The sequence below is a fragment of the Prionailurus viverrinus genome, chromosome X (assembly GCF_022837055.1).
Source record: "Prionailurus viverrinus isolate Anna chromosome X, UM_Priviv_1.0, whole genome shotgun sequence".
Classification (NCBI taxonomy): Eukaryota; Metazoa; Chordata; class Mammalia; order Carnivora; family Felidae; genus Prionailurus; species Prionailurus viverrinus.
In genome coordinates this window covers 7,270,593-7,296,246 of record NC_062579.1, presented here as the reverse complement: position 1 = coordinate 7,296,246, position 25,654 = coordinate 7,270,593, and the positions used below count along the sequence as shown (strand labels likewise).

Sequence of the window (25,654 nt, the reverse complement as noted above, 5' to 3'; positions counted from 1 at the left end):
TACCTTCATCAAAAGTGAGTTTATATTTGCATGGGTCTATTTCTGGGCTCTCTATTGTGTTCCACTGATCTGTGTGTCTGTCCTTTATCAAAACCACACTGCCTTGATTGGTGTAGCTTTACAGTGGGTCCCGAAATGGGATAACGGGCTTCTGACTTTGTTCTCTTTCAGAATAATTCTGGCTATTCTAGTTCCTCTGAAGAACTTTAGAACGAGCTTGTTGACGGCTACTAAAAGGCTTGTCAGCCTTTTGACTTGATTGCATGGGATCTGTAGATCACGTTGGAGAGACTTAAGCTCTCGTTTTGAACATCCGTGTTTTTCTTTTTTCTTTTTAAAACTGTCCTCCTTTTTTTAAAAAAAAAAAAAAAACAAAAAACCTTTTCTTTGCCTTCCAGTTAGTTAACATAGTGCTAGATGAACCTCCGTTTATAAATTGGGCCCTAATCCTCAGGAGAGGCGTGCCCTGAGGGCACAGTAGGTTGGAGAAACCTCAGTGAACGGAGAAAAGGGGGAGGGTGGGTGCTGGAGAGGAGAAAGAGAGATGGAGGGGGGGGAGCCAAGGGTTTGGGGGTACATTGGAGACAGCGGAGAGAGGGAGGCTGAGCTAGGGTCGGTGACTGGAGCCTGGGCCACACACACACAGGTGCAGGTGTACTTGGGTCCCATGCAGGGATGCGGGCCCTGGGGAGGGGGCGACGTCTAGGCGTCTCTGAGAGGCAGGAGGCCACGCCAGCCCTGCGGGGACATGGTTGGGAGGCAGAGCAGATGGCCCCAGCATCGTTTGCAGCCGCCTCCTTCTCCCTTCCAGAAGGGAGAAGGCAGGAGCGCTTGGGCCGCCTTCCAGAGCCAGGCTTAGCCCCGGCCGGCGCCTGGCTCCATCCTGGTCTTGGGACAAGTTCTAACTCTCCCAGCCTCCCTGACCTTCCTTCCCTGGGGGCCTCGAAGATCGGCCTGAGCCATGAGGAAGGAAGGAACCTGTGCCGGTGGGAAGTGGGGCATCATTTTAATGCTCTCCGGTGAAGTTATTTATTAAGGGGCAGAGCCCTTTCCAAGAATTCATTTCGAGCCAGAGAAATCTCCATTTGTCCCCCTCGGATCGAGAGCCCCATCTTTTGGAGACTTGATACATGGTGGCGTGAAACTCAAATCGTTTCTTTGGACGGCCTCTTAGAGCTTTCTGGATTGGTGTGTGTTTTTATGACCTGTCCGGTGTTGCTGTCTGCTCTGCTGGCATCCCTCGGCGAAGACGCAGAGGACTGGGACGTCTGTGGGAAAGACAGCCTGCGAGGCAAGGTGCCCCGAGGTCATCGCTGTCAGCCCCCAGCCAAGTCTCAGGGCCATCTGAGCATTCCCGGGGCCTCTCAGCCTCTCCCCCGCCCCCATTCGATCCCTGACAGTCAGACACGCAGAAATCAACCTGGCGAGGGCGTCATGGCATTTCTTCATTTCGTCCTTCCCTCCAGGAGGAAGGGGGGGGAGGCGGTGCTCCATGGCAGGATTGGAGGGAGGGCTTAAGCTTTATCATTAATTTTTAAGATCAGAGTCTAATTGCGACTTAATGACAAGAGGGAGGATGTTTATTATACCGTGGCACAATAAATATTTTCTACTGAGTTTTGAGGCCATTCGAGGGACTTGCTTTAAGGAAATTGAAAACCACGCAAGCCGCTCCGAGGGAGGCAAATCATTGCAGGCAGACACTGTTGCTAAGAGCGGCCCAGCTTTATCCTCCCCCTCCTCCTCCTCTCTCCCCTGGCTTTAAAAAACAGAAGCTTAAAAGCCTCCATTGTGTGCAGGGGAGAAATATGCTAATTTGAGGCCCGTTTCCCCTCCAGAGTCTTCTCTGGGCCTGTCATCGCTGCGATATGAATGATGATCAGGGGACAAAGGAGATGAATAGGACGGCAGCTCTGTTCCCCCCTCACCACCACCCCCCCCCACCGGACGCCCACCTCCACCCCGGGGCCGTGGGCTGCCCAGAGTTGAGTGGGTTCTCATGGCTTTGCTCTATCCTCCCCCAGGCGCTGCCTCCTGTCGTTGCTAGACAGCCCCCTTGTATAGGGCACTCAGGCCGCCCCCTAGCAGGAAGGCCGCGTGCTCCTTATTCAGTGCAGAGGGGTGGGGTTGTTATGCAAGGCACCCGCGCCCCGCCACCTCCTAGACAAGGCACAGGCGAGAAAAGAAGAAATCCGTGATCTGAAATGGCAAAAACTTTATTGAGCCAAGGCCATGACTAAACGGTGATCTAGATTCTTGTGCTTTCCACGCCAGCCTTATCAGGGTTTAATAGCAGTCAAGTCTTCAGCTTATGCCTTTGGCGCTCTCCTTGGATGCATCGCTGGATTTTTACGTGTTTAACTTTTACTTTCTGTGTGGCAAATCGAGCCAGGATTTCCGTACAGTGAGATGACAGTGTTGAATGTGGACTCCCACGCTCAACAATAGGAGAAATATGTTTTCCTTCCTGCTCTGGCTGGCTGGTTTTTATGCAGGGAAGCGCATTGATTTAATTCCTGTGGGCACGTTTGAGCTCGGTTAGTTTTTTAAATGCGCAAATGTTATAACTGAAGAATAACGTGCGCATTGCCAAAGAGCCATTAAGACCAGGAAAAGTGCTTCCAAATTGAAATTCCCCATGACTCATTGGAGTCAATTTGTAAATTTGTCAGGTATACTTGGAGTGTAGTCTATATAGCCCACAAAAGTGAATTTTATACCACCGTTTGAAGCTAGAAAATGAATGTTAATTGAAGTCTAGGTTTGTGTGGAGTGCTTAGTAGAGACTGATGGCGGTAGGTTTTAGGTGGGAAACAATAATAGGTCTTTATCGTACTGGTCTCTCATGTGCTTTTAAGAAACAATTAGACATTGCATCTTGGTTCGTCTTGATTACAAATTCCGAAAAAATAAAACTTGGTAAATCTTTGCCCTGTAAACATGAGACGTCCTTTTACACCCACAGAACTTGACTGGATAGAAACTCGAGTTAGAGCTCATTCATCTGCCTCTACAAAGTAGCTCACGTGCTGGACACACACAGGTTTTAAATGACAGACTGTGTGGATTTGTTTCCTCCTTATTAAGGTCTGGGTCTTGTCCATTGGTGTGGTAAGCATGATTTCGGCTTTAAAGTCACAGCCTGCAAGCGGCGACCATTAATCTAGTTTTCTGATTAACATCAGCAGGCCAAGGATGTCACAGTGAAGAAGGGGACCCGCCACTTTTAGTGACGTAAAGTGCCAACTGGTAAGCGTAGCGAGCCCAAGCCTCGTCTCGTGGAAACCCGGATCACAGAGCGGTGGTCCACCACGTGTTTTGTTCGTTCGTTGGTTTAACCTCCACAGGTGGCCCGAGATCAGCACTCAAGAGCCACCTTACTCCGACTGGCATGTCGCATGTGTTTGAATTCACTTCGGCGTGCTTGTCCGCTGCCACTCTGTCCCTAGCTCCCCAAGCTGGAAGTGAGTACGTAATCTTGTTGAGCATTTTTCACATCTAGCAGCGATCATCTCCTTACACGTTTCACCATAAAAAATGTAAAAGCTGAACGCAACTGGGAGTTAAGCAAACCCCAGCGAGCGAGTGGGACGTCTTGCCCCTGTTCTGAAAGCCGGTGATGCGCAAAACCCTCGTAGGGTTCTTGATGGTTCCGGCCGCCACTGATAATGGTGCCAACTTGGAGAAAGCATTGTGTGTTATAATGGCTTTGAGAAACACATGTGTGGACGACTAGCTTTTGTCGACATTCACGTAGCGTTAATACGTGATGTAGTAGCCGGGCACTGTTCTCACCGTGTTGCTATCTTCTCATTTCATCTTTCCGGTCACTTGAGGGTGTGTGGACTGAATATTATCGGGCTCTACAGGTGAGGATTGGAGACTTAGAGGAATCAAGGAACTCGCTTCCCAGGTGGACTTGGGCAAATGGTAAACTCCTAAGGGTCTGGGACTCATGAAGACACTGAAATTCCTTAAGACATCATTGGGTGCGAACTGCTGTTCCATGTCCATCAGGTACCTGTCCAGGTGGTGTTTCCGCCACGAAGACTTCCTTTCCACTCGCGCCCTCCCCCCCTGCCCAGCCTTGATCTGCCATTTGCCTGTGAGTTCAACTTTCTCCATCCGTACCCCATACCCATCCGACCCCCCTCCCAGTCCTCCCGTGGGGGTCGTGTGTGTTTCGGGGGGTGCTGAGCCCCAGGTCCCTCCTGCTGTCCCGTCAGCAACACTCCTAGCAGTTGCCCTGGGCCGGATGCTACACGGGCGCTGGGGGACAAATCGGACGTGGAACCTGTCGTGGACCGTCCATTCCGGTGAGGGAGATACCGTGTGATGGCAGCCGCCGTGACGGTGCCCCGACACCAGTGGGTAGGTCGGTATTCGCTAATCACGAGTGAGTGACTGTGTCCTTCCCCAGATCCCCGCGGCTGCTTGCACGCAGACCACCTCTGCCCTCGTGGCTTCGCTGTGCCCGGCCCAACCCTTGTTCCGGGGCTGGAGCCTGATCAATGTGTGTCAAGTGAACAAATGAGCTGTGAAGAGTTAAAAGGTTTAGCTCTGGTTTTCGGTGTTGCCGGCAGTGAATTACGAGTATTTAGAAAAGAAGGAATTGGCTTTGGTCACCTTCGGCGTGCGTCCGACTGCAAGCCCTAGCATGACTTTAATGGAGAATTAATGAGGTATCTGGATTTTTTCTGAGGACGCGGCGAAGGAAATGCAGATGTTCTGGCTGAGGAGTCCAAACACTAAGATTTCAGGCAGAGCTTTCGATTCGAAGATTCGACTGCTTTTGATTCGCAATAATAGAAATACTCATTTTTCGTGGCAAGAGTTGACACAGCGGACTAATTTCTGTCTTGACCCTGCTGAATGTATTACGACAGGTATAGCTTTGAAATGTGTCTCATTTCTTGTGAATATTGGCAAAGGAAATTACCAGCCATTAGTGGAAAATAATCCAGTAACTTTTAAAAAAGGAGTCAATATCCCACATAACTAATCTGACTGATCAGCTGTTGGGTGGGAATGTGACAAATTGCCTGTCCCTTTCACCCATGAAACTGTTCTGTGAGCCCCAGGAAAGGTTACACAGCAAATCCCTCCCGTAGGATTTTTGACATTTTAAACAAGCTAATGATCAGGGTGGCCAATTAGACATAAAAACGTTTAAATTTTCTAGATCCATATGAGGATCAGAGTGCTGTGTTCAACTGGTCCTTTCTCTGCCAACGCTCAGAAACAGGTGCTTCAAAAAGCAAAAAGGTTACAAACTCCCGTTTCGTTTTAGAACTTGAAGAATTGGCCTAAATCAAGAATTTGCTGGTTTTTCTCTGTTATTGCAAAAATTAGGGAGCCTTTCTTCTTTGGCGATACAACCACAGCAGCGGCAGCTTGGATTCTTTTAATACTTTATCATTTTAAGTGCTTAGAGGCATTTCGCGTTCCCCCAAAGCAGCCGTTCTCAGCTGTGGAACGCATCGCCCTCACGCGCTAGGATTCCTGGTGCAAGTTCCAGTTTGTCGCCAATAACAAAGCACGGAGGCGTGAGTAATTTCCTTTTTATTTTGATGAATGGATGCATCTCTTATCATACACTGCCTTGCCCTTTGATCTGCTTTCCCCAGTGGGCAGGAATGGGTGAGATCTCAGTTTGGGAGCCGGGAATTTCCCACAATCCCAGGTTCTCTCCTGAGAGCGGGTAGAGCAGGTGACCATTATCCATCCATTATCCTGTGGCCGCGGCTGGTTGACAAGCTCCATCCTGGAGCTTTATTGCCTTCTTGGTTGGGGGGGGGGGGGGGGAGCATTTTAAACCCCGCTCTGGTCTTGCCTATTAATCATAACAGCTACTTTTTATCGAGTGTCCCGGCTCTTGTGCAAAGCCCATGGCGTGCATTAGCTCGCTTAATCCAATGGCATGGTTTATCAGTGGCTTTTCATTAAAAAGATAAATTGATGTTAACAAGCATCGATTTCCAGAGATTTATGTTGTCGTTTCTGTTACACTGTCTTGGCCCAATACGATTTTGCTTTTAAAAGGTATTTTGTAAAATACATGACTGTCTTTGTGCAAAGATGTAATGTATATTTCAGGAAGAATTATCTCTGTCTAGGGCGTGCATTGCAGATCGGGCAGTTAGGCCTTATCCTAACAGAGTGTTTGCTTTGATAGCTGTGCATCAGGCAAAAACAAGAGCCTGTTTGGCTGTGAGTCAAGAGACCTGAATCTTGAGTCCTGTCTTTCCCAATTACAGACTAGAAAAGGAGAAAAGAGCTAGCCGGTTTTAAGATTTTCCTCCTGCTTTAGGATTCGGTGCGTGCGTGACATTTATTTTAAGCTGGACCAGAAAATCAGGGAAGCACGGAACAAAATTCTTCTCGTTGTGGCTTCTGTGAAGAACTTCTAGGTGGACTCCCGTGACGTCGTGTTAAATGCCCAGGTGGTAAAACGGAGGTAAAGGGGTCGCCCTCTCAGGGCGCTGGGTGACATTGCCACCTCCGTGGCATGGGGGGCCTAGTACTTGGTACCTTCCTCTCTGTATCGACACCCATCATTTGGTGCCCCCTTTGAAGTCACCTGAGCCCATTCTGATCCCACTCGAGTACATGATTAAGTGACCTCAAGTCGTTGGCTGATGGAGAACCTAGAAGGAATGCGTTTTAATGAGCACCCGCATGTTGCCGACATCGCGACGCCATCTGAATCCCCCAAACGGGGGAAGGGTTTTATCACACGGCCTGCGGGGTCAGTGCGGACGATGGCACTCACTGATCCGGTGATCTTAAAAAAAAAAAAAAAAAAAAAAAGATTTGTTTTTAGCAATACGTCATGCCACTGCTGTAGAAATTATTTGCATAGAATGTAGGAGAAACCGTGCCTGCCTGCCTGCCCCGTGTAAAGTCACGGGTCCTGTGAGCGGGCACTTGTCCACCAGTGCGTGTCTCGACGGCTTCTGTGGAGTGTTGGAAGTGCTGGGTGTCCGCTCACAAGATAACGGGCTCTGGCAAACTGGTAGGTGACACAGGGAGGGCTGGCCGATCAGGCGGTGTTGAAGATGGAGAAGAGCTTGAATAAAATGGCTTCATAAAACGTTCATGCTCTCGGCATCTCTCTGGCTTCATTCACAGTGATTATCTCTGGCTTTCACGGTCCTGCCATACACTGTTGGGACCCAGAGACGCAATTTGACATTCTTGAACAAAATCGTCAGCTTTCATATTTACCTAGTAGCTCGTTGGCCCCGTGTCCTGTGTCCCGTGTCCATTCCTGAGGTCAAGAAACTATCCAGGGGCACCCGGGTGGCTCAGCCGGTTGGTTGAGCATCCGACTCTTGATTTAGGCTCAGGTCATGATCCCAGAGTCATGGCATCGAGTCCCGAGTCGGACTCCTCGCTGAGCACGGAGCCTGCTTTAAGATTCTCTCTCTCCCCCTCTGTCCCTCTCCCAGGCTCGTGTGTGCGCGCGCTCTCCAAAGGAAAAAAAACAAGACAGCTATACAGAGGTCATTTCTCAGATTTTGCCCTTTCTCTGGAGACGTACTGAATCTGTATATTCTCCAATATGAAGACACTGCGTGCGATTTAATGATGTCAACTATTAGTAGATTTCAATGCGATTGCTAAGATTCACTCTTCATTGGTGGCCCTCCTTACACACAAGGTTCTTTTACGTGTGGCCTGCTGGGGACAGTTATTTCCCGCCTCTTGTCCTGCCTCTGACAGATGAGGCGGCAGAGGCTCAGATGTGAGCGGACCGAGTCCCCATGATGGCAAATGACGGGGCCAGTGCTTAGTGGTAAATGCGACACGCTTCCCTTGCACTGACTCTGAATCTCACTGAACTGAACGTGCCTTGTGGGCCTCGTGGAATTCTGTGCCTGATAAGGCCTCACGTGCAAAATACAGTTTTAAAGATCACATGACTAGGAATTCGAAGACCGTGACATCAGAGCATGAAACCAAGCTTGAGGCTCTTCTCGAGGGCAGGGCTCTCTCTGCCTTTTTTCCTTTTCTCTTTCTTTTCCTTCCCTTTCCTTTTCCTTTTCCTTTTCCTTTTCCTTTTCCTTTCTTTTCCTTTCTTTTCCTTTCTTTCTTTTCTTTCTTTCAATAAAAACCAGAGGCAAATCTAATTTGGTTCTGAGTACCCAGGTGTGGGCAACATCCTCCAGATTGCAGAAACCAATTTTGACAATTCGTTAAAGAGGGCCCTCGGAGACACATCTTTTTTAATCTCATTGCCTTATTCATCTTAGCCCCAAGGAAAGATCTGGAAGGATGTAGAATCACCAGCTCTTCCTTACTCCCTCTGCCTCCTCCTTGGACCTGTCGGGTGGTGGTGGGAGCATAAGGACTTAAGAGAAATAGTTGCGCTTCGCAAGTATCACGTAGGAAGTACTGTTCTGAGGCCCTTTCTGTAGAACAGTCTGTTGGAGCCTGATGAAGGAAGTTCTCCGCGAGCCCATTTATCAGCTGGCACAGCCGAGGCTCAGGAAGGTCACGTGGCTTCACGAGGCTGGTAAATGGCAGAGCTGGGCAGCGAGGGGTGGTGGGCGAGGATACAGACATGGGCCCCCCACTCACTGGGGAGCTACGCCGCCCTGTGTTTCACCAGAGGTGCAGGAGGGGCAGGCGGGGAGCCCCGGACCACCGTGTTTGGGAGAATGTAGCTAGTCACACAAGAGCCTTTCTGAGCAAGTCTGGATTCCCTGGGCTGAGCAGCTGACGGCCGCTGATCGCCTAGTCAGCCGGGCCCTTGTGGAACTTTGACGGTTGTCTCTGACGCCTCACTTCCCACCTGTGGCATCCGGTGGCCTGAGTCAAGGGTCAGCCCGGCCTCCGACCGGCTGTGGGACCTCGGCCAAGTCCCTTTGGGCTGCCTCGGGTCTTGGTTTCTCCATCCACGCCAGGGGGATGGTTTCGCCCACCTCTTGCCTCCGAAGGGAAGGCAGAGGTGAGAGAAGGTGGGTCGGAGTTCCCGTGGCCGTGTTGGTACGTGGGGCCCCTCAGGTCCCGAGTGCCGGCCTCTCTCCGCCCCTCCTCAGCTACCGTCCCATCTCGTGGGGATGCAGTGGGCCCTCAGGACGCTGCACCGTAGCCCGTGGAGACAGCTCCTGAAGGGACCCGGTCGTGTGTCCCCAGTAGCTGGCCCTTGGCGCTTTTTCGTCATGACCCGGTGATAGCTACGGAGGGGCTTGAACAAAGAATGGGAAAATACAACCGGCCCCCCGGACTGGTGATGCTCTCTGCTCAGACCAGTACGAAGTATGCGCTGTTGAGGATGGGCTTGGAGGGGTCCAGTTCCACGAGGGGCCCGTGGGGGGAGTGTGTGCACCTGCCGGATCAATCGAGCACCTTTATCAAGCGGCCTACTAGAAACCCGTCCGTCTACCCGCCGACTGCATTTTAGGGGAAGGTGGTAGGGACTCTGCATCTAGGCGAGAACGAGGCCCCCTTCGCTCACCTGGACTTCTCAGAGTTGAAAAGGGTCCCATCCTCTTTATCCGCACCCTGCCAGGCTCGTCCCGTAACTCGGCCGCTTCTGCGGTGAGAATTTTCCTAGCCCAAGCGTCTCGTGAGTTGACCTTGCCTTTGAAAATGTCTGGCTTCCTGCAGCAAAACAGGCCGAAGAGAAGGAGACCGGCCTCCCGTGGGGTACCACACGGAGGGGTCGGGTCGGGCTGGGTCGGCACAGGCCGTCGTCTCCCAGCCGTGCGGGAGGCGGGTCGAGGCTGGGTGTGTCCCGTGTAGTGACTTGCCGTGCGGGGACGCTTGCACTGTTGCTGAGACGGGGGCGGTTAGGTATGCGAAGCAGGGGGAAATGAGCGCAGGTCAGCCAGGGAGGCCTCCCGGAGGAGGCGGCTGTGGGGCTGTGCCTGGCCAACCGAGGAGGAGCTGTCCCGAGGACCCGACGAGGATCCGCCTCGCTGGGGTTTGGGAGGCCTGCCCTTGCTCGTGTGAGCTGGCATGCAGGTGGGGGGGTGAGATGATTGGGAGCCGTGCTGGGGGGGGGGGGGGTCACTGATGATGCGTCACTCTTAGCCAGGGATCTGAGCTCCCCGGGGAGGCGCTAGTGAGTCAGGAAGCACGTTATCAGTGCATCAGCTGTGTGTGCCTTGTGTATATAGGAGGAAGGGGCAAACTGGCTTTTTTAATCAAAGCCCCCTTGTCATCTGGTCCTTGCTGCCACTCGGGCTTTAGGTGTGGCTCCATCACGCGGGGGTCCGCTTCCCTCCAATGCGATGAGACTCACAGCAAGGGGACCGCCTCTCTGCCTCACGCTGCCTCCGCCCTCTGATCCCTCGGGGTTCCCTGGGGCCTCGGATCCCCTGAAGACTCAGCCCCGCTTGAGTCCCCAAGCAATCTGGACTGAGGGCTAACTGCCTGAGACCGAGACGGTCCTACCTTCTGTTACATCACCCCTAAAATGGGGCTGTTGTTACGTCCCTCTCAGGGCTGTGACTGGACTAAATCCAGTAATAAATGTACCCTTCGCTGTTATGCACAGCTCCTTTTTTTTTTTTTTTAAAGAGCAAGAGAGAGAGTGAGTGGGGGAGGGACAGAGAGAGAGAGAGAGAGGGAGGGAGAGAGAATCCCAAGAAGGTTCTATGCTTTCAGAGCAGGGCCCGACATGGGTCTCAAACTCACAAACCATGAGATCATGACCTGAGCTGAAATCGAGAGTCAGCCGTTTAACCGACTGATCTGCCCCCCCAACCCCGCCCCAGACGGCCCCGCACAGTCCCTTTGAACCTCCCCATCCCCGCCACCTCTACCAAGTTGGAATTCCTTCCATCTTGGACAATCTTTTTCTTTTCCCTCCGTTTCCCGCTCCCTGACTCTCACTCCGAAGGCCAAGTGTCCCATCCTCCCGCCCACAGCTGCCCCTGCCTTTCCTGGGACCTCCAGTCCTCCGTGATCGGCCTCCGCGGACACCTGCAATCTTGTCGCCCCCCCCCTCCCCTCCCCCCGCGGCCTTGTCTGCGCCAGACGTTTTGGGACTCGCCTCCCTACTGCGTTCCTTCCCCCTTAACCTGCCTGCATTTTTCTGCCACCTTCCCAGCACGATCAGACTCCCTTAGAAAGCAGACTGCCCTTGCTTCTCCTCTTGGCACCCCAGACCTTCGGTACCCCTCTCTAAGCTGGTTTCCGTTCTGATCGTCCTGTTGACGCTGGTAAGGAAACGGGAATTTTCCGTGTCAGCGCCCTTGGCCGCGTCTGCCCCTTCCCGCGGCCTTGACCGCGGACCACCTCTTCCGTCACAAACCTCCCTCCTTCTCTGTGACGGCGCCCTGCCCGGGATCTCCTCCAGCCTCTTCTGCGTCCCCTGGGAGTAGTGCTTCCCCCCCAGACCCCCACCCCAAATTGGTAGGCCCCTCGGGACCATCTCCCAGTTATGTCCCCCCAGAAAAAGACCTTGAAGCCCTGACTTCTGGTACCTGAGAGTCGGCCCCGATTTGGAAAGAGGGTCTTTGTACATGGAATCGTGTCAAGATGCGGCCATGCTCGGTGAGGGTGGGCCCTAGTCCAGTGGGACAGGTGGCCTTACAAGAAGAGACGCACGCACGGGGGGAAGGCCACATGACGACGAAGGCGGAGGTCCGAACGATGTGTCTGCCAAGAACCAGCAGCGGCAAGAAGAGGCCAGGACGCGTGCTCCCCTAAGAGGCTTCGGAGAGAGCGTGGCCCTACTGACGCTTTGATTGTGGCCTTCTAGCCTCCCGGGACCGTGGGGGAGTAATTCCTGTGGTCGAGAGCCCGCCACGTTGAGGCACTTGGACATAGCAGCCGTAGGAACCCGATACGGACCCTGACCTCCCCGTGCGTTCCCTTCCGCACTCACCGTCCTTCGAGGGGTCAGAGCTGAGCCTCGGGGTCAACGCTGAACCCCCTCTCCCCCGCCGTGATGCCCGCTTTCTCATTTCTGCCTCACCGGTTCCCCGGTCCGGCGTGGCCGCCCTGACCACATCCTGGGCATCCATCAAACGGATGGCATCCTTTTGTAGAATTTTCCTCAGATGCCTCTGCTCGGTCGCCATCACCGTGGCGCACATCGTGTGTGGCCCCGTGACCTACGGCGGCTGGCCCCGTGTCGGGATCACCCGGGGGGATTTTCAGGCTCTCGTGCCCACCGCACACGTGCTCTGACGGTCAGACCCGGGTCTGTGGGGGTGGGGCCCCCGCGCGGGTGTTTGCAGAGTTCCCCACGTGGTTCTGGCACGAAGCCCCTGGCCGATGGGACGTCACAAGAGCCCAAGCAAGCGTAGGGAAGAAAAGGTGGACTCAAGGCGGCGGTTCTCAAGCGGGGGTGACTTTGCCCGCCAGGAGGTGGTTGGCGGCGTTGGCCAAACTCCCCGATCACTGCTATGGAGGCTCTGGCGGCTTTGCGAGGACACTGCCGGTCGTCACACAGCTGACGAGACGACACCGGGAAGGGATCGGGCTCACAGGGGCTCCTGGGTGCTCCCCCGTCGTCCCCGGTGTCCGCGTGCAAGAGAAACCCCAGTGAGGACGGCCTGTACTCATCAGAGCTTTGTCAGAGTATTGGGTGTGAGTCATCCAGTCTGACTTGTCACTGTAGCTCTTAGCTTTCCGGGGTGTCATGTCCTGTAAAGGAAAGGATGACGAGTATAGAGGAGGGACTGAGGAAATCAGGAAAGAGAAAAAGAATAAGAAATCCAAAGGCATTAAAAACCCACGCCGGATGTGAAATGAGAAATTTCATTCCGGTAAAGGCAGGCAGGAGCTTTGCCAAATGGATAAAGCTTAGGGAAGGTCCAGTTATGGAAAAGATCCAATTCTTAAACCATCGAATTCTCCATTTCTGATTGTCTCTTTCTAGTCGTTGTGGTGTTTAATTTACGCTACATTTTGAACCCAGCACAGAAGTACCATTGCTTCTTTACCTAAAAAGTATTTTGGGGCACCTGGCTGGCTCAGTTGGCTGAGCGGCTGACTCTTGATTTTAGCTCAGGTCGTGATCCCAGGGTCGTGAGATCAAGCTTCGTGTCGGGCTCCGCATTGAGCGTGTAGCCCGGTTAAGATTTTCTCTCTCTTCCTCTGTCTCTCTCCTTCTGTCTCACTCCCCGGCTTGTGCTGTTTCTCTCTTAAACAAAGTATCTTTTCCGCTTTAAATGTAAGCTTTAAGAATTCTTGCAGTACTGGTAATCTTTTCCCTCCAGGCCTCTGATACCTGCTTCTAGGACACATCTTTAATTATATCATGGGGAATATAACGCGAAAATAGGAGTCACTTAACAAAAATTTCTTTAAAAACACAGTTTATTTCAAATTCATTCAGGCACACTAGAACGTCAGGTGGGGCTGTCTGGGGTTCTGGGGGTGCCACTCTGGGGACCGATTTCCTTTGCGGGGCACAGCAAGGATTATGCCTGGGCATGTGAAGGCCTTCTAGGCCCCGGAAACTGTGGAAAGAACAGGCCTCGGGGAAACTCACTGGCTGTGAGTTGCTTGCCTTGGTTGGAGGGGGTCAGCAGGAGGGCTTCCACAAGTGCTGTCTTAGTGACAAGAAGGGGCTGGGGGAGTCGGGGAGGCATGCCGGCTCATTGGAAAGGAGGGAGCATCCGTCACCGGGAGAAGAGAGATGATCTATAAAGAAACTCGTCAGTGACGAGAATGGAAAAAGAGGTAAGTGGAAAGGAAATGAAGGAGGTTCTGTCTTGGGTACTGAGAGGCTGGGCTTGGAAGGGGAAAAAACTGTGGGTTGAGATGTAAAAATTTCAGAGGAATTAGTAGCTGGAATAAATATGGAAACCTCCTTCTCGATGATGGAATGACTCCCAGCGAGGAGTCCTTCTGAAGAGAAGAAATCTGTAATGTGGTTTCAGAAAAGTGTGACTTGATTGATAGCCCTGTGACTAGGGTGAGTGTCATTCCCGTGGATTCATCCCATTCTTGATGAGTTCCCAGTTGACTGAACAGTCACGGTCACGTAACGTGGAACAGAGACCCGACGTCTGGCGTGCAATAGGTGCTTAACGGACCTTGGTTGAATGGACGAAGGAGTGAATGAACCCACGAGCCAGTCAGGTGACCAGGATGATGTCCATAGTGGCCTGTACAAGTCTCTCTCACTGTGGTCTTGTCACATTCATCTCTTTCATCAGTTGCGTGGGTCACGGGCATGTGAGACGCGTAAGGCAAATTTAGCAGGAGACTGGGTAATTGTGATTTATTGGAAGACATACATATTCGGTCTTCATTTCTGGCACAGAGCTTCCAAAACCCTTGGAATTTCCTGTAACGGAGAGCCGTATAGGTGCCTTTTTTGTTTTAGGTGAATGCGGTGACTTTTGGAAGCTAAGGTTGGGGGCTGGTCACCAGCGGAGCCAACCAAGTGAGGACAGGGTTGGAACTTTCAGTTCCAGCCTCGTCCCCACCCCCACCCCCACCCCCATCTGTACCCCTGGCCAGTGATGTAATCATTGTGCCTCTGTAACGAAGCCTCCATAAAACCCCAGAAGGACTGGGTTCAGAGAGCTTCTGGGTGGGTGAGCACCTGCAGATTTGGGGACAGTCACGTGCTGGGAGAGGGCTCAGAAGCTGCGGACCTTTCCCCATACCTTGTCCTGTGCGTCTTTTCATCCAGCTGTTGATTCATATCCTTTAATATCACTTACAGTAAACCTGTAATCTAACAGGCAAAACGTTCTTCTGCGTTCCGTAAGCTGGTCTAGGAAATTCGTTGAACCCGAGAAGGAAAGGGGGTCATTGGAACGTCTGGTCTATAGCTGGTCAGTCAGAGGCACAGGTGACTGAGCCCTCGACCTGTGGGACCTGATGCCACGCCCTGGGCACACAGTGTCAGAAACGAGCTGACTCGTAAGACCTCCGGTTGGTGTCGGGGAGCTGCTTGCTGGTGTGGGGAACCCCACACGTACACACACGCAGCGGAACTGGCGGCCAGAGTCGTCAGTAACAAAATAAAGCCCGGGAAGATATTCCTGGAACGGATCGCAGACGAACAGTCAAAATTCTCTTGACGAGTGGGAAGCTGGCCCGAGACAGAGAGGCAGAGGGGGGTCCTATTCTGAGTGACGATGGTGGAGGCGCCCGAGGTGTCTTGCTCCCACACCATCCTTCACCCAGACCTCTTCTTGAGGGAGTTGCAGCGACGACTTGGTAGTAAAGGTTACTTTCCGCTTGTCAGCCCCCCCCTCTTTGTTCCTTCTGCCGTGTTGGACGACCCGCGACGCTCACGTTAGGCCCCCGTGGAGCGTCTTCTGCTCGAATTCTGCTTTGGCCTGGTTCCCCAGCTTTTCTCATTTTTCCTCCTTAGCCTCTTTCACCCTCCCTTTAAAGTTTTCCCTGTCCCTTTATTTTTAAGAGACTGCGCCCCTTAACGTCTGATCTCAGAGTACGTCTGGTCTGTGTCCTCCCTGGCCCCTTGTTCGCCATTCATTTACAGGTTGAGGGCCTCCTGCGTGCCGGGGACCGTTCTAGGAGCTGGTAGTACACAGCAGAGAGCAAAACAGACAATACTTGTCCGTGCGGGGCTTCTATGGTAGGGGGAAGACAGACAGTCCGCAGGGAAATGCCTGGATGGATCGGTGTTGGGTCATGAACATCTAACCCAGGTAAGGGGACTGGGCCCGTCAGGGTTGCTCTCACAAGAAAGTCAGGGACAGTCCCCGAGAAGGTGGCATTTGAGCAGAGCTGTGGCCTTGTACTCCCAAGTCTCTGGTCAGCCCCTCTCCTTTGGAGCCATGTTTCGGGACAGCCCCCCAGGGTGTCCCCGCGTACCCCAAACCATCCGGGCTCGTCTCCTTGCCAGAAGTCTTCCTCCTCCTCGTTGGGTCCCCATTTTGGCTCGTCCTGCGACCATCTCTTCGTTCATCCAGGCTGGAGACTGCACACCCCTCTTCTCCTTTTCCATCCCTGGGAGGCGTTAAGTATCCAGGGAGATATCCTCAGGATCCTCCCCTCCTCCCCTGGCCGTAGTTTGGACCCTCCGATCTCTTGCTGGGAGATTCCTCATTAGTTTGCCGGCCCCACCCTGCCCCTCTGTCTTTTACGGCACCGGCACCGACCCCATGACCTTTGTAAAGCACGGATGACCTCTGTTTGCAAGCCTTCCCTCCCCACCCGCTGCCTCCAGGATTAGCAAGGTGGTCTGTTCAACCCCCCTGCTCCCCAGCCCCCTCCCTTCCTCTCCCTCCCGCCCCTCACCACCCCGAACACACACACACACACACACACACACACACACACACACACACACACACACACACACACACACACACACCTGTGCTCTGGACCCTCAGTCAGAAAAATCAGCTCCCCCCGACCTGGGCCATCCCTTTTCCTTTTTGTGTGCTTTCCAGGTTTTCCTGGGATGCCCTCCCCTTCCCTGTTCTACCTTCCCTTTCTCTACCCTGCCCTGCCCTTTCCCACTCTCTTTCCCTTCTCCACGCTTCCCTACCCTCCCCTACCTGGCACTTCCCATCCAAAGGGCAGGAGTAGCTCAGCTCCGCGCACAGCTTTCCCCAACTTCTCTCTCCCGCCTCTCACCTTCCGTGTTGTGATCCTGGAGGGCTTGCGGGGGATCGCCCGGTTACGAGGGTTCACTGTGGCCCCTTAGTCTGCGGGTTACCTGGAGACCGGCACCGTCTCCTGCAAAGTCTGTGCTCCCCGCAGGGGTGAGCGCGTAGAAGGTGCTCGCCGAACCGGCCACAATTGCCTCAGAAATGTTAGAAATGTACGCTCTTCTCTCTTGCTGTTGATCATTTTTCTATCCCGCTTTTTTCCAATTCAAATGGTTTTTCATAGACCTCAGTGAGATTTTGAGGCTTCATATAAAGTTAAAAGGTAACTTCTAGAATCGTCCTACGTCATCAGCCTGACGAAAAGGAAGCGGTGAAGTTGTGAATAAGGCAGAAATGGTGAATTTCTCATTTGCATATAGTTTTTCAAGGTGAAAGTAGATGGAGGTGTCAGCTGGAGAATTTGTGACTATTTTGTCCGATGGTTTTGTTTTCTAGGACTATGATACAGAACCAGAGTTGTACTTAAATTTAAAAAGTCTTCCGTATTTAATGCAGAGCATCTTCCATATTCTGCCTTCCTACTTTAACAACATTTGAAAATAATATTCTTTTTTTTTTTTATGTTTGTTTATTTTTGAGAGAGACAGCACGTGCGAGTAGGGGAGGGCATAGAGAGAGAGGAAGACACAGAATCCGAGGCAGGCTCCAGGCCCTGAGCTGTCAGCGCAGAGCCCGACGCGGGGCTCGAACCCACGAACCGCACGATCACGACCTGAGCTGAAGTCAGACGCTCAACTGACTGAGCCACCCAGGTGTCCCTAAAAATAATATTCTTAAGTAATAGTCAAAAAAGTATTCTATTCTGCCAGTTCTCTAATTGAATGGTTTCACTAGATAATTTTTAAATAAAACCAATACCAGAGCTAATTACGATCGTCCGCTCTGGTGCTGAATTGACATTTGTTTTGCTTTTCGTTCTCAAACTGCCAAGGGAGAACAGGCCTGTCACAAAAGTTTCCATCGTTTGGTCTGAGTGCACATAAGTAGTCTTTGCAAAAATGTTTAAGACTGTCCTGTTCGGACGTATCATCACGTTTTCCCACGGAGGCAGTTGCATCGCAAATGAATCTCTTTTTGAAGGTCTGAAATTGTAGGCTGCCGTGCTTCTCACTTCTCTCGCCATGAGACAATAAAATTGTCTGGGGCCATAATTTAAAGGCATTGTTGATTGTGGGTGTGGACTTCTAGGAGGATGGTTAACAGTGAAAAATGAGAAGTAAAATTAAAAGAAAATGTTGGAACAGGCCAAACTGGTTTTCGACATCTTTTCTGGCTCACCGGGGGGTGGGGGCCAGGGGTATTGAATGTAGAAGGCTTTGGGGATTATCTAAAACTAAGGCATTGAAAGATCAGGGTGTGGGAGGATTTCCATTCAGGATCTTACACGTTTTTTTCTTTTTTTATTTATTTTTTTTAATTTAAAAAAAAATTTTTTTTTCAACGTTTATTTATTTTTGGGACAGAGAGAGACAGAGCATGAATGGGGGAGGGGGAGAGAGAGGGGGAGACACAGAATTGGAAACAGGCTCCAGGCTCCGAGCCATCAGCCCAGAGTCTGACGCGGGGCTCGAACTCACGGACCGCGAGATCGTGACCTGGCTGAAGTCGGACGCTTAACCGACTGCGCCACCCAGGCGCCCCTACACGTTTTTTTCTTAAGTATTGAGCGACAAAGCATCAAACCTGGGAAGAGATTTTTTTTTTTTTTTTTTTTTTTTCCCCGGAGACAATGGCCTCTGACTTGGCTTTAAGTTTGCTTCTAAGGTGGGTGCTCAACCCGACCAACTGGCAGGCTCTTCTCGGTCAGGGAAGCCTTCACCCTGTGGTTTTCAGTATTCATCCCTCTAGTTGACTTGAGCTTCTAGAAAGATCTTTAATAGAGACGGTGAACGTAAGTGGGTCAATCAAATGTTTAAATCATGGTACAGAAACCAGCGATGCTTGGAAACATACAGCTTATGACCGTGATAAAGGCTTTTATATGCTTGGATGGGCTGAGAACTGTGGTCCCATAGTATCTGGGTACGTAAGAAGGCTTGTGAAACCGGCAGTCAGTCATTATTGGCACAATAATAGCCTTTATGCCGAACATTTAGAATGCTCTTGAAAACACCCTTTTGACTTTGAGGGAGAGGTTCTAATGAATACAGCTCTATGTAGAAATAATCACGTCCAGTAAGAAAAACCATTGTATTTCCATTTTCATTCCAAGAAGCCACCAGAATGTCAGCCAGATAGGCTTGTAGCATGTTAGGCTTTTAAATATGGAGGGAAGGAAACCTTGTTATGAATTGGGCTTGAGCTAACGTGTCTCTTACTGCCTCGTATGTTAGTTACAGACAGAGAACAGATTAGAATTCTAATGCCAAATTGCATACAGCTATTGTCAAATCCACGTTTCTGGTTTTCTTCCCTCTGATGTATTTTTTTGTCTTTAATATATATATATATATATATATATATATATATATATATATATATAATATATATATATACTGTAATATATGTAATACATAATTGTATCATATATTAATATTATTATATATATTTTGCAAATCTAGCTAGCTAGCTAGAGACTGCATGGAAGACAAATAGGAAAGAAAGCAAGTAAAATAGAGACCATGGACTAGTCCTCTGAGTGTATTCTGCCGGGGTCGGGGTAAATGAACTTGACTCAAACTGTGATGCCCCATAAAGGGGTCCCCCCCCACCGCCCGCCCGCCCCCAGGAAGGACTTTGCGGTGGGAGGCCCACGTTCTCCCAAGAGAGCACACGTCCCGACCCCGCTGAGTCACATGGTGGGAGGGGGCTCTCTCCCTTCTCCTCCGCATCCCGTCCTCTGATGTCACAAACGTGTTCTTCTGCCCCGGGAGAGCTGATTAGCATTCAGCGGGCGCAGTTGGCCGGCGGCTGGGGGGCGCGGGCGGGGGCGCGGCTGTCCCCCGGGAGCCGCAGTGGGACGGGCCGGGGCGCGGGACGGCCGCGTTATAACTGGGATCCTCGCTGACGTGTGGCCGCCGGCTCCTTGGCAGCTGTGGCTCTGGACCAGTAGGCAGAGGGAAGCTGCCGCTGACGCGTCCGTTGCATCTTGGAAGGGACTGTAATCCACTGTAGTGAGAACAGAGCCTCTCAATCACGCGGTGTAAATAAGAGGCGGAGGGGGAGTCCAGGAGAAAAGGAAGAGGAGGGGAAGAGTGTGTGTCGGGGGAGCGGGGAAAAGCATTTTTGGTGGATGGTATGAAGCCAGCCATGGAAACTGCAGCCGAGGAAAATACTGAACAAAGCCAAGAGAGAAAAGGTACCCAGCGCTCCGACAATAGCCGGTTTCAAGCTTTTCACTGGGGGTACTTGGAGAGGGGTAGCCCGGTTTTGGGTCTCTTGTACTATAGTTCCGAAACAATCCCTCTGGCATGGTCTTGCTTTCGGGTGGGTTTGTTTTTTGTTTTTTGTTTTTTGTTTTTTTTGTCCTCCAGGCTGAGGTTAAATTCATAGAGCAGCCTTTCTTCTGCCCATTCGTGTTCCAGATCTTCCTGCCCCATATGGGATTTCCCAGAAGGATGTCCGCAGTTTGTCACCCTGGGTAGCTGGATGGGGGAAACGGTCTTTTTGTCTTTTTCATTAATCGAATGAGTCATAACTTAGGTCCCACGTTCTGCATGTAATAGTGCGGGGACACGAAACGTGTTGTTTTCTGCTCATGCCGAGGACGAACCGGAGGGGCACACGTACTAAATATGCTTGGGTTCCGCTGATGCCGTAGTGATTTGGGACATTTTCTGATTTTCTTATTGAATATGATTGTTCTTTCCTGACTGTGACACGTAATAACCCTTGACAGTTGGAGCTTCAGAGAGGAGACGTCAGCTCTGTCGCCTGGTGCTGATGGAAAGGGGCGGAGGGGAACCGGGAAAGGTCTTGCCCCCTTAAGGGGAATGTCATCACGATGTTGACACAGGGAAGGGATTTTCGAGAGAAACAAGTGTTCTGCGGTAAGAAAATGGCAGAAAACAGGAGCTAAAATTAATCTGTCTTTTGCTAGATGGAAACTGATGTCAGGCGTGAGACCCCATGGCGTCAGCTCAGCCACCGTCAAATTACAATGCGGTGAGATGCGTTCACCTGTCTCCCTCACCCAAACTTACAGGCTCCCCTGAAGGATACCCCATTCTACACCTGCGGTGGCTCTCGTATCGCCAGCCTTCACGCTCAGGTTATCTCCCGTGGCCCTGGGTCCACCGACACTCGCTAAGCAGTAGTGATTTTCCAGGGCGAGAGCACAACTCTGTTGTGCTTATGGATATGTCGGTTGGACTCTCTGTCTGACAGCAGGCTTGGCTACAGGCTGCCTGTTTATAATTTCTATGGAACTGCTTCTGTAAAGGGTACTTTAATAGACGACGTACCCTAAACGGAGCAGTTTCATTTTTGAAGTAAATTTCAAAGTTGAGCTAAAACAGGCACCACGTGAAATGTGCCATTGCAGCCGTTCTTCACCGCGTCACTCAGTGGCATTAGGTACGGAGCATTTTGATTTTAAAATTGGTAGTTTGATTCAATCCCTGCATGAAACCTACCCGCCCTCACCAACAAAACAAACAAAAGCCGTGCCTGGTCTCGTATATATTTTTAATTTATAGGAGGACCAAACAGCCATCAGAGAAGCTCTTGGGAGTATTTATGAAGCTTGAGGAATGGAGACAAAAGTAAAAGATTCATTTCCGTGACGACTGGAGATGAAGTTCAGGGGGGCATGATAACGTAACAGCGTTGTTGTGAGGAAGTCTCTCGGAGTTTATAGCAACGTTTCTCCGAGAATAGATGACTTCATCTAGTGCACGCTTTTTGTTCATACCGGGTTTGCCATATTGAGAAACCAAATTAACCATTGATAAGCCATTAATAAAACCATCACGGCCTCCGCAAAAACATACCTTTCTTTTTTTTCTCCGCAAAAGCAAGCGAGGAGCGTACACCCAATACAAAATCCTTACTACACAACCGTGTTTCTCCCCCTCGTTGAGTCTTCATGGACTGCTGACACTTTACGTCAGTTACATACTATTTAATACCAAATCTGCAGGCTGCACTACATCGATTGACTGTCTGTATGTGAAAACTCGTTAGTTAGCTATGGTTTTAGAGACAAAACTAGAAGCAAAAGATAATTCCTGGAGGAACTCTAAAAATTGCCAAAATTGACAGACACTGGCTGCAGAGGCAGTTCACAAGTGCCAGGTTAACACGAGGTCTCGTATCACGTATAGTACAGGCTCGAGTGAGAATACCGGCCAGGTCAGGTGTTTGGCCAGCACCCCCAGGGGTTGTGGTAGCTCTGTGACCCGCCATAAATGCTGATTTGGAGGATGGCTTAGCTACTGATCTTCGTGTAGACGAACAAGTTCATATGCCAGCTGCACCCAAGTCAAAACCCACACAAGTATCACCTTTGTCATTTTCCAGTCTGCTGGCCCATTGTCATTCTAGGTGCACGCGCGCGTACACACACACACACACACACACACACACACACACGCGCGCGAAGTTGACAGAAATGTTTCTGCCCGCTTGTCACTCTAGTGTTCCTTCAGATTTAATTTGAAATTTATAAGACAAATGTTGACTTCCTTGAAATATACATGTAAAATTCTGAGATAATTGGAGAATGCATTATATAATTCTTGAGCTGGTGGATCTGGTTTTTTTTGGGGGGGGGGGGTTTCATTTAAGCCTTGCAGCAAGGGATTTAATTTACGAAATTTAATCCTATGCATTTTGTCACTCCCCACAGAGTTTTTCATGCACGTCTGTTTCCCCCCGCACCCCCCCCCCCCCGTTCCTTCTTTCCCGTTTGCTTTCAGTAGTTAGTGCTAGGGACCAGACCTGCCTCTTAACTTGGGGTGTTATTGCCCAATGGCTAGTACCCAGTAGCTTAGGCCTTCTCGCTTCGGAGAATTATTTGGATTATTATTAAGAATATAAATTAAACTTAGCTTTATAAATTGACCTCGCCTTTTTTAGCTGGCCTCCCTTCCTTCGGCAGGACAAAGGGAGCTGTGTCTTTAAATCAGAATGACCGTGTTCCAATTTTGAACAATAATCATCCAAATCCAAAAAAAAAAAAAAAAAAAAAAAAAGCATACATGTTTTTGAAACCGCCTTCTTGCTTTTGCCGCAGAACACTTCTGGGAGGTCAGATTTCCCAAGAGGTATTTAGTGATCTCCAGAAATTTTTAAGGAAAGCAAGCGGGTCTTGTCAGATGGACGTAAGGAATGCCAGGTTATTACGAATAACTGTTTTTACATTGGAAGCATTAAATTAAATCCAAGTATGAGGATTGAGTAAACAGAATCGCTGGAATGGAATAAGCAGAGGAAATGAATAAGGACAGAATCAAAGGCACTAGATCACGGGCCTCAATAATGAAGACAGGGAGAGCTATGTTTCTATTTATTTCTGTGGAGTATTACTTGATATCAATTCATTTGTGAAGACCAGTGCATCTGGAATTGCTGGGAGCGCTCAATCAAGGGGGAGAAAAACAATCGAATCAATTGCCGTATTGTGCAGAAAAAAAATCTGTGATGCAAATTCTTTTATTACATGTAGGAAATTGGAGTCTACTGAAACAATTAGAGTCGGGCTAGTTAAGCGCCAGGAATCACGGCTGAAATGATTTTGAGAGTCCCACACCTCCGACCACCTAGGAAGGAAAACGCAGCGAATCGGAAATGATGCGTAATTAACAATAAATTCTAGGACGTAAGCAGAGAGAGGCACGAATTCGAATTGCTGGCTTGTGTAGAAAATGAACACATCCATTTAAATGTTTTGATCGCATCGATGTAATGCCTTACGTGTCTCGGTTTGTTTTTTGTTGCTTTAATTTAAGCGCGTACCCTTTGGGCCCGCTTCCTTTTTGTCTGGGAAGAGAAGCACTCTTATAGAATATATGGCCTGCGTGCTAAAGTCCCCGAGGGACACATTTGACACGTTACACTCTTCGTGGTGATCTATAAATGATTAGATTTTGAGGGTTTTTTTTTTTTTCTTGACATTTAATTATATGAATATGGTACAGAGAAAGTTTTAGGTGCAGTTTTCCCCTTTTAAGAACCTGCCAAGGAGGACGTTTGAAGACAGGGTGTCTGGGGAGTAGGCTGTAGAGAAAAGCAGGCTTTATTATTTTTATTTTTATTTTTTTAGACAACTTAAGGGCGGAGAAGATCTCAGCCATGTGGTGCATCTCCTACTTTTATATTGTCGTTTCCATGGGCATATTTTTCAAGCCTTGGCCTTGCTATTTCACCAGAAAAAGAATTCTGACCCATTTCTGGAAATTCCACATTTGCCTTCCTTGAAATTGAGTGGAAATCTTGCGGTTCAGGTTGTAATGTGACAAATTGCCCTTTCCTGTTACTTGAGACTACGAGTCAGTGTAGAGTAAATAATCCTGGTAAAGTGACTTGTTAGCAGTGATGCACCTGAGAACATCACTGTGAGAAGGTAGCCAGCGAGCGTCCCCCCACAGGAAATTTTCCCTTACTGGGACTGGTGCTGAATTAGATTGTTCCAGAGACACTCTCTTGCTTTTTTCTCCTTGGAACCAAACGTACAACCCCGTGAGATGGTTGGCCAGGAAGAGGGGTGGCTGTGGGACAGACGAAGAAGGTGACGCACCCTGGCTTTTAAGCAACGGAGGCTGCAGTCTGTGCTTCACAAATGGACCTGGTGGTTCATTCGTTTGTTGATTTATTCACTTAATAACATCCTCCTTTGAAACATCGCTCGTCTTCTGTCCTCCCAGCTCACGTCATAGAAGGGTGCTAAGTCATCTTAGGGACCATTATGTGTCCTAGAGTCTTGGTTTTCATCATAATTTTGCCGATCGGTGCCGGATTAAATAGCAGGCAACAGTACCAGGGAGGAGAACTTTCATCCTTAGCCAGCCCAGTGACGTTTCTTTTCAAAAAAAAAAAAAAAAGAGAAAAAAAGAAAAAGAAAGAAAGAAAACATATAAAGGGAAAATAAAGTCCTTTCCTCTTCTGGAGGCTGATTTGATTAATTGCATTAACTTCTTTCTGTATTCAAGCCTCACTGGCCACGTTCCATATCCGGGGTCAGCACGCTTCATCCATAAAGGTCCAGAGAGTAAATATTTTCGGCTTTGTAGGCCACACGGCCTCTGTGGTAGCTACTCACATCTACCACTGTAGCGTGAAACAGCCATGGACAGTAAACCAATAAATGTGGCTATGTTCCAATAAAACTTTATTTACAAAAACAGGTGGCTGTCGTTTGGCTGACCTCCGCCATATTTTGTAGTGTGGTTGTAGCTTTCCTTGAATATTTTAAATAATACCTAAAAATGAAGGATGACAGAGCTTTCAAAGACCTTGCCTGGGGACTGTGGTCTTTCTAGGAAGCTCAGTCTTTGTCCCTTAGTTGCTTCCAGTGATAATTTGGTAGATGCTTAAAAAGGATACCAGTCTGCAGTTCAGTTATTCAGCCTTGTCGCATAAATCAATCACATTATCTAAGTACATTGAAAAAAAAAAAAAGAGCACAAGGCATTGTTTTGTTTTCCTTTCCTCAATTGCCCATTGTTTGTTTCATACCCACCTTTGGTGACAACCAGCCACAGTTGTGACTATCGCCATCAGCCACAACCGCTCCCGTCAGCCCCAACTATACATCGTGTCTCAGATGTCACAGTCTTTCGTGTGCTTCTTCAACAATCTAGAGTGATCTCCTGCCCATCTCGATCTTCTACTCTCTAAGGGGAACGTTTGCAGCCTCCCCTCCGTAGGCCAGAAGCCAGGATCTCCCTGGCGTGTGGGTATATATTCCCAACTCTTGCCAATTGCCTGGCATCGACGGTGTTGTAATAGGCCATTCACGCAGAGGCTTCTCCTTGCGATCCCGTGACCCCCTTCCAAGGCCGGGGACCCTGTCCTTTTAAGCAAAAAAAACGTATACCGTGTTCTTTGTAATGTTAGAACTAGTTTCAGGTTAAATGTCGTTAGGTTTGGCTCACATGTACAAAAGAGACATGATTTTCTTTTCTTTCATATCTAAAGATTTACTGTTG

The 25,654-nt window shown here is 49.9% G+C and overlaps 1 protein-coding gene across 3 annotated transcripts in view; it reads left to right on the top strand.

The window, feature by feature from the left end:
• GPM6B (glycoprotein M6B) overlaps positions 1-25,654 on the top strand; it is a 146,132-nt gene that overhangs the window by 86,599 nt on the left and 33,879 nt on the right. For 2 of the 3 annotated variants that reach the window (XM_047843382.1, XM_047843384.1), the window contains exon 1: positions 19,784-19,863. The exons of the other annotated variant lie outside the window; for it this stretch is intronic. In XM_047843382.1, coding sequence (XP_047699338.1) covers positions 19,803-19,863 — 61 coding nt within the window. In that variant the 5' untranslated portion in view covers positions 19,784-19,802. Of the gene's footprint in view, positions 1-19,783; positions 19,864-25,654 lie in introns of those variants that run through there. 3 annotated transcript variants of the gene reach the window in all.